General features: G+C 39.0%; 1 protein-coding gene across 2 annotated transcripts; it reads left to right on the forward strand.

Moving 5' to 3' along the window:
- The first annotated feature begins 2,796 nt into the window (after positions 1 to 2,796).
- On the forward strand, positions 2,797 to 8,648 carry rmnd5b (required for meiotic nuclear division 5 homolog B). 2 transcript variants are annotated; one of them, XM_019268476.2, is made up of 10 exons: positions 2,797 to 2,923; positions 5,080 to 5,259; positions 5,389 to 5,531; positions 5,619 to 5,756; positions 5,883 to 5,983; positions 6,352 to 6,518; positions 6,904 to 7,069; positions 7,205 to 7,307; positions 7,400 to 7,554; positions 7,671 to 8,648. In XM_019268476.2, the coding sequence occupies exons 2-10, from the start codon at positions 5,121 to 5,123 to the stop codon at positions 7,732 to 7,734; spliced, it is 1,176 nt and encodes a 391-aa protein (XP_019124021.1). In that variant the 5' UTR covers positions 2,797 to 2,923; positions 5,080 to 5,120; the 3' UTR covers positions 7,735 to 8,648. The 2 variants fall into 2 exon arrangements, with proteins under 2 accessions (XP_019124021.1, XP_019124020.1); XM_019268475.2 differs by having other exon boundaries at positions 2,838 to 2,961.
- Positions 8,649 to 8,996: the final 348 nt, after the last annotated feature.

The raw sequence follows: 8,996 nt of genomic DNA on the forward strand, positions 1-8,996 counted from the left end.
TTAACAATACACTGCGTGGCCATCTATAAGTGGATATGTGTATAATAACCTTCTAAACCAAAGGGCTTGACAGAGAGACTGTGTCCACGTGTTGTGCAGATGTCAAACGCTGTCAGGCAAAGCACTTTCTTATGGCCGATGATAAAACAAACTTTTAAATACGGCGACGTTTGCTGTCTGTGTTCCATATAATAGGATATGGTGCTAAACACTTCAGTCTCATGATCGGTTATTAAAGTGCTAGTAAACAGAGAGAATATAAACACAAGATCACATTTCAAATCTATCTTTTTTGAACTGACCTAGTTGCTCTTTAAGGATGAGATTAACTTTGCCACTCTATACAGGCCACGTTTCTAATATTAGATATTTGTTAGTTTTTTGGTTGTCAGTGGTGGCCATTTTTGACGCACTTGTACTTGTCTGAATATTTACGCACAGTGAACCATGGATTCATGGATAAACTCATGTGTAACCAATAACACGACTTCTCCAAAATAACCACAGTATCCTGTGTACATATGAAACCAGCAGTTTAAGTTTATTAATTCATTAATCTGCTAGTTTATGAGTTTGCATATCATGGGGCGCAGGGCATGCACACACAACTCCATGACAAATAGCTTTGTTCTCTGTTGAAAATATAACACCATACTAACGACCAAGAGCATTTCAAGCAGTACAAGCTGTGTGATGATTGAACACTACACAACAGGTCAAAAAACATTCAGGCATCGTTCACTCATTCACTTTCACTCAAGTTCATGACGGCGATGTTGGTGTATTTTGAGGAATATCTGAGAATATGTTTGTTTCAAAACTTAAATTACATTTCAGCTTTCACCAATCAAAACGGGACATCGTCCACACAGAAGAACACCTGTACGTCCTGACATCAAGAGCTAAATAGTCCAATCATCTCTATTGTGCACAAGAAAAATATATTTTCAGCATTTCATGAAATCTGGCCCAGTTATCATCTTTTTCCAAAGCAATTTCTAAACTATAATTATATTGTAAACCGTGATTTTGATCTTGATTGAATAGACTAACATAACAGACGATATAAATTGTCCAACTTTTGTGTGATCCATCCAATCTCTCTATTGATGAGATATTAACATTAATATTAAGTGTATATGCTGTTTGACGTCCAGAAAAACGTCCCTGAGACAAATGAGATAGTTTAAGGTAAAAACATGGGCCAGAAAATTGTGAGTCTCTGGTTGGGCTCTGGTTGTGATTGGTGTCATGCTTTGTGAAGTCCTCTTACACCAGGGATGTATAGCCCAAAGCTTCATTTTAATAATTTATTATTTATGGCCTACTCGGATTGTCAGATACTGTATAGCTGGAAGATTTGTCTTTTTTGGTTGACATAACGAAGCATTTGAACCTCTAAGGACATAACTGCTGGTGTTATATATCTGTGGATGTGACACAGAATATTACTTTCTGAATGATTTTGGTAAAGACAAGAGCAAGAGTGATACGTTTTAAACTTAAATGTTAATGGACTTTGCGTTACTCATAATAAGTCATGTTTAAAATGAACATGAGGTTCAGATTTGTATCAACTTCATGCAAGTTTAACGTATTCTCGACAATTTGTTCTTTGTTATCCGACTCCAGATGTGAAAGAAAGCAAAACTGGTTTTTGGATTTGTTCACGCCTGATTGGTTTCGATTTGGTTACATTGTCATTTTAAAAAAGTGTATGTACTTTAAATAGTGTATATGTAGGTTTTATGTTTGTGTTTTTTGTAATGCAAAGTCAGGGATATATTTTATTTATCTATAAGTATCAGGTATATCTAAACAAGTTGCAAGGAACCTTGGTAGTGTCATTCATTATTTAAAGAGAAGGGGTGGGAGTTTATAAGTGTCATTCATTATTTAAAGAGAAGGGGTGGGAGTTTATAAGTCATTCTTCTTTTCACTCGTTTTCGAATATGTATTTCTATGTCTAAATGTTTTGCCTTACTTTCGTTTTATTTTTGTTTGCATATTCGAAATAAACACTTCAATAAAAAAAGATAAAAAGATAATTGTGACAATGAAAAAATTGTTACAGAACAGTGCATTTGTATGTTAATTTTTTCATTTTTAATGATCTTCACAGTTTGGACGCCCCTGTCTTACCTCAGATAGTTATGATCTGGGCCTACATTAGCAGTAGTATATATCAGTATCAGAATCAGAAATACTTTATTAATCCCATATAGTATTTTACTGAGAAAGATAAGTATATATAGTAGGCTATATAAAATAATTTCCTCTACTTTGAGCAGCTAAAAACTAAAATGTTGTTTTTTTTTGTTTGTTTTTTTAGATTTTTTTTTTATTGGACACCAGCATTATACAAGTATCAGTACAAAATATAAAGTTATTCCACAGCTGTTTTCCACTCTTTTTTCTTTTTTAAATGGAACATTAGAACAAAGAACCAGGGAGGTGAAAGAGGAAGACTGACAATAATAATAAAGGTAATAGATAAATAAATACAGGATGCCCAGTATGTTTGCTAAAAGAAAATAAATAAGTAAATACAATAAAAAATAAAAAATAAATAAAAGAGATTGGATGCATCAGATCGATTCAGTCGGGGTCCAGATAGGTGAGGGTATTATTAACATGTGTGATGAGAGGTTGGCATCTTTTATAGAAATCAGCTGCTGAGCCTTTTAGGGAAATGTTTAACTTTTTCAAAAGATAAGATTAAAGATTAACCAAGAGGTAGTATGAGGAGGGGCGTTGGGCTTTTCCAGTGCAAAATGTTGTTTACATGGTGATGCATCAGTACTGTTAGTCACTGGATGTCGCAGAGAAAAAAAAAGACTTTTATTGTGAAAGGCAGAGCTAACGCAGCATGCGACACAGGAACATCCGCATTACGGCGGCTAGTGGAGTGTTGCCATAACAGGCAAGTGGCTAATGTTTGCTAACTAATTAGCAGGAGAGGTGAGTGTCGTTTATTTAAAATGTGTCTTTAGAAAAAAAAAATCAGTTGGATGTGGACAGACGTGTGAGGTGTTGAGGCGGCACAGGAGCGGCGGCTGTCAGCTCTCTGCTCGGATTATTTTGGGGCCTCGTCGGTTCAGCAGCTGGCTAACATCGGCGAGCTAAGTTAGCTGCGAGCTAATGTCGATGCCGTTTGTTTACGTTAGCTGTGCGGCAGCTTTGTTTATATAAATACCAACAACAACAAATAAAATAAAAAAAACACACGATCAGCAGCGTGTGGCGTTTCATATGAACGCGTTATCGGTCAGCAGTGACGGATACTAAACTCAGCATTTCAGCGTTAAAACACAAATGTAGCTGCCGTTATTACGGTAACTGCTAGGTGGACATTTTCTGTGTCTGGAGTTAAAGCTACACTTAAAAAATGATTTGACGTGTTAATAAAAAGATAATAAGAGTATCTAGCCGCTCAAAGCAAACCACTGATCAACACAGCCCTTTGTCACCTGATGATTGAATTATATTTAGCTTTGGATGAGACGTTTACGGTAGTAAACAGCAGGCCGCAGAGTCTCTGTGTGTGTGTCCGTGTTTTAATGTTGTTAAAGGCCTTGTTAGTGGTTAGCAGTGTTACACCAGGGCCAAACTTTCACACAGGGCAGTGCTGTGTCTCCTTTGTTTTAAAAAAAAGATGAATTCATGCAGCTGTCAAACGTGACACCTGCAACAGAGATTGAGTTAGTTCAAACACTGCAGGCAACTTGTGTTTGTGACATTTGAACAATGAGAGTGGATCCTAGTTAGTTAGTAATCAAGATTTGTTGTTGTATTACAAACACAACACAGGCCAGGCCATACAGTATGTACCAAAGGACATGAGGGGGATTTAACAAGTGTATAAAAGAAATAAACAAAGAAAAATATACATAAACCAGTTGTTTACCCAGTCTACAAATGTCTATAGACAGATACTTATGTCCAAATATATCTATATTTATGCAAATATATATATATAGCTTTTTAAATGTGTATATGTTTCATGTTTTTTATCTTATGTTTGCACCTACCTGTACCTAAACTGTACTTATGTCTATACCTGTATGTACAATTGAGAGCAAAGTGAACCAGAGTCTAATTCCTCCACACACCTGGTCTTAATGTCCATATCCATTAAGAGCTGGGTTAATTTATTAATATCTGTTGGCTGACTGGGTGAATTTGCACTTCAGAAATGAAGATAAAACATATGTTTGATGTAGTGTTATCACTACAAAGCACTGTCAAGTTTATTTTTTAACATGAAAAGGTCACGCCGAGTACAGTGGTCCCTCGTTTATTGTGGGGGATACGTTCTAAAAACAACCCGCAATAGACGAAATCCGCGAAGTAATCAGCTTTATTTTTTACAATTATTATATTATACATGTTTTAAGGCCGTAAAACCCCTAACCACACACTTTTATACACTTTTCTCAGACAGGCATTAACATTTTCTCACATTTCTCTTTTATTTAAAAACTCTCAAAGTTCAAACTTTCGCAGATTTAACAAAAATAAGTACAATACTGTATTAGTAAATGAAACCGTATTTCACAGTTCTTCTGACGGTGCCTCTTTGTCCAGGCATCGCTCCGCTGTAACAGCTTTTTCCTCTGAAGGCCTTGGTGCAGGTGTTTTTTTCCGAGTGCAGAACATACAACGCATTTTGTACAGTACTCGCTTAGCTAATCAGGACGCCGTACACAATGCACGTTACAGTACGCTGTAAAAAAAAAAGCATGCAAAATTACCGCGTTATAGTGAGGGACAACTGTACATATCTTTGTTCAATTTCATTTTTGTAAAATTGATTTGTTATGATCTGTGGCGAGGTAAAAAGCAAAGAACAAACAGAGCTGAAATGACGAGTCCGTCAAATGTATTTATTGCAAATGTCATTTGTAAACAAGATGATGTCACATCGCCACGTTCAAGCTTCTTAAATGTGCAAAGCAATGTTTCAGCCCTAAAAAAAACAAACTTTAAAATATCTGGATCCACCTTTTAAAAATCCAGTATGAGCTGGGCTGTGTTAATTGTTCCCAGCTGTTGACCTGTATTTCTCTCTTGTTCTAGGTGTTGTTGTGTGTGTGTGCGTGAGTGTTCCAGTCTGAACCATGGAACAGTGTGCGTGTGTCGAGCGGGAGCTGGAGAAAGTGCTCCATCGCTTCGTAATGTACGGCCACCAGTCTGAAGAGAGGCTAGACGAGCTCCTGCGCAGTGTCTGCGAGATACGAGGACAGCTAGTTGCATTTGGTAAAGAAAAAACGATGAACATGAAGTGAAATTTGAATTTAATTTCCCCATCAGTGATGAAAAGGTTCCTAGGTTTCATTATATTCCCATTTGCATGCACAGTGAAGACTTCCCTTTTCTGTCTTGCAGGAGTACAAGATGCAGACTTAACAGTCCTATCCCAGACTATGGCACAGTGCTGTAAGAATATCAAAGAAACAGTGCAGATGCTAGCCTCCCGACATAAGGACATCCATGGCAGCGTGTCAAAAGTGGGCAAAGCCATTGACAGGGTACGGACTGACAGGCAGCACCCTTCTATAACATTCAACATGTGGCATACATGCTGTAAACCTAACCTCTAATATGCCTCTCTGCAGAATTTCGACGCAGAAATCAGTGCAGTCGTGGCAGAGACAGTGTGGGACACCCCAGAGAGACAGAAATACCTGAGTGAGACAATTGTGGAGCACCTGTACAGACAAGGGATGCTCAGTGTAGCAGAGGACCTTTGTCAGGTATGAGCATGAACCTGAAATGAAAGAACTGAAGCAATATTATGAGGTGTCAGATCTAGTGTGATCCTTGTTTCTTGTCAGGACAATTCATCCCTGTAATTCAAAATTCCTTTGTCTGTTTTCTAGGAGTCTGGCGTAGTTATAGACATGAGTATGAAGCAGCCTTTCCTGGAGCTAAACAGAATCCTCGAAGCTCTGAGGATGCAGGACCTCAGGCCGGCACTAGAGTATGTTTTATTTTTATTTTTTTACCCGTTATCTGTGTCTGGACGTTCATCATCTTTGCAAAGGGGGAAAAAAAATGACTTGACAGCTTTCAGGCATTGGCAGAGATCAAGATAGACATTTTTAAAAAAGCACTACAAGACATACAGAAAGGTTTATTAATAAAAATGTAGCATGGGAAAAAATTCATAGAAAGAAAAGTTCTTATTTACCACTACTATAAAGCCTAAATTGGTTTACTTTACTCATGTCACTTTTGAACACACACTAATAATAATAATTAAAAAAAAAACTCCCTTTAGGGTGCTGATCATCATATTATAAGTGTCGACACAGTTGACTCCACTTATTCACGTCTCTGTCTCCTTAGGTGGGCTGTAACGAATCGGCAGCGCCTTTTGGACCTGAACAGCAGCCTAGAATTCAAGTTGCACCGCTTGTACTTTATCAGCCTGCTCAGTGGGGGAATCAGCAACCAGATGGAGGCCCTGCAGTATGCCAGGCATTTCCAGCCCTTCGCCTCTCAACACCAGAGAGGTATACAGTGGCATCATTGTGACATTCCTGACACGAACACACAGAGGCTTCACTTGAGGCGGGTTACACGTTTTTTCTTAAATTTGAAAGAATTTGATACCCTGAAGTCTCTACAACTATTTACAGTTTATATTATAGCAATACTCACACTGCAAGACAGAGGAATGCATCTGTATATATCTCTGTACAACACAGTAATATTGTTAAGGTGCACTGTGCAATGGCAGCTTTATTTTTATTCATAACTTTATTTTACTTTTGTAGCTTTCTACTGTTACTCTGAGTCCAAAAGGGAATTAAAGCATTGACGCCAACCCCACAGTACTCATACAGTGTTGTTTGTTGTTGTTCCACGCCTGTGTGTTTTTTTTTTTTGTCCCTGCAGATATTCAGATCCTGATGGGCAGTCTGGTTTACCTGCGTCACGGCATTGAGAACTCTCCGTACCGCAGTCTGCTGGAGACAAATCAGTGGGCCGAGATCTGCAACATCTTCACCAGAGATGCCTGTGCTCTACTGGGCCTCTCTGTAGAGTCTCCACTCAGTGTTAGGTTCGAAAAACCATGGACAAACACACAAGATGACTGCTCTTGATTTCCTTTTTTTTTGTATACCAAAGTTGAGACTCGAGTTAAAACAATTAGTTTGATTTCAAGATGAAAATCATGATGTCTGTTTCTCTACAGTTTTGCATCAGGCTGTATGGCCTTACCAGTGCTCATGAACATCAAGCAGGTGATAGAGCAGAGACAGTGCAGCGGAGTCTGGACACACAAAGATGAGCTACCTGTAAGAGTCTTCTTGAATTTTCATCTTTGTTTTAATTCTGTTCCACCGTTCAGTTGATTCACCCTTTTTATCTTTTTTCTTTTTTTACGTAGATTGAAATTGACCTGGGGAAGAAGTGCTGGTACCACTCTGTGTTCGCCTGTCCGATCCTCAGGCAGCAGACCTCAGAGAGCAATCCACCCATGAAGCTCATCTGTGGCCACGTCATCTCCAGAGATGCCCTCAACAAACTGACTAATGCTGGGAAGTAAGTTGATTGATTCGTGCCATGTGTGGTAGCGTAAGGTTGTGTGAGTAACGGAGCACATTAAACACTGTGACATCCTCTTCCTCCTCTCCTCACCCTCCCTGTCTCGTCCTCAGGTTGAAATGTCCATACTGCCCCATGGAGCAGAATCCGTCACACGCCAAGCAGATCTACTTTTGATACCGCACACTCTCATCACGAGTAAGGATGAAGTTCCCTGGAGCTCTTTGCATTTCCAGGGCCGTTTGCTCTGGCCCTTTTTCCTCTGTCCCTGGCCTCTTGGCCTGTTATTCTAAGCATTAAGGTTTTATCCCAGTGCTCCTCTGGACAGCCTTGGCCATCTCGTAAACCCACCTCGGACCCTCCAACTTTGAGTAATATATAGAGTCCAAGTGGGAGGGGAGGGGGGTGGTCCAACTACAACCTGTAGTAGAGTGAGGAGTTTGTCAGTAATGAGAACATCCTCACGAAGAAGCACCTCTGAGAAAAGGATCATTCATCGAAGCTCATTTGCAAATGTCTGCAGTTATAGGCTTATCTTTTTAAAGTATGTAATACTTTATAGTGTTTGTTTTCTCAGCTTTATCGACTGTTTGAGTTGGATGACTGCTTCGTTTTTCTTTTTTCCTTTTTAGTGACAGAAGCAGTTGAATGATTATGAATGGGTGAGTGTGGGTACATGGTATAGATAGGTAGTTTTTGATTACAGGATGGTAATAAACTTCTATTATACACGATTAACAAACAAACAACAGATTAACAAACTGTATTGAAAGTTTATTGTTTTCTGGTGAAGGGAAGCGTGGAGGTCTGTCTTGAATTGAACTCTTGATTGTGACCCCCCCCATTACTCTTCCATAATGTAATAAAAGCCTCACGTAGCTTGAAAGTCACTGTTGGCTGATGTATCCGTTTGATCAGTAGAACAATTAACTCATCGATGGTGGAACAGCTTTTCTTTTTCTTTTTTTTTTCGTGACTGACTGCACCAGCAAGACTTCCCTCATTGTAGAAGCCATTTGTCTTGTTCTATGTATGTATTTAACAAACAATGACAAAAAGGAAACAAAAAATATATACTACTGTGAAACGTGCTCTGTTTCTATTTTTCATTGCAACAGCCACGACGGCTCGTGTAAAATAGTTAAATTAAACCGAACAGCAAAAATTGCATAATCGACACTACTGCGTAACTTTTCCAAACTAACAACTCGACATCACGGTTGTGCCATTGCCTCACTCTGCCCCCCGCATTGTGTATCCTAAGCTTGCACGCCATGTGATTTGGAGATGTAAAGTGGTGTGTGATGGTAGCCGTAATGGTCTGACTTGCAGTGGCTGTAAGCTTGTGATTCAGCTTTACTCGTTGTGGGTGGGGGTGGGGGGGAAAAGTCCTCTGATCATTGTGGCTGTTGTTTAATATATACTTAGAAAACTGCCTC

This window comes from Larimichthys crocea, chromosome I (assembly GCF_000972845.2).
Source record: "Larimichthys crocea isolate SSNF chromosome I, L_crocea_2.0, whole genome shotgun sequence".
NCBI classification, from domain to species: Eukaryota; Metazoa; Chordata; class Actinopteri; family Sciaenidae; genus Larimichthys; species Larimichthys crocea.

Bases quoted from the DNA above. Each gene is read 5' to 3' on its own strand.
- rmnd5b (XM_019268476.2), top strand. From the start codon at position 5,121: ATGGAACAGTGTGCGTGTGTCGAGCGGGAGCTGGAGAAAGTGCTCCAT. The intron at 5,260-5,388 runs GTAAAGAAAAAA...TCTGTCTTGCAG, and splicing joins AGGACAGCTAGTTGCATTTG to GAGTACAAGATGCAGACTTA. The intron at 7,308-7,399 runs GTAAGAGTCTTC...TTTTTTACGTAG, and splicing joins CACACAAAGATGAGCTACCT to ATTGAAATTGACCTGGGGAA.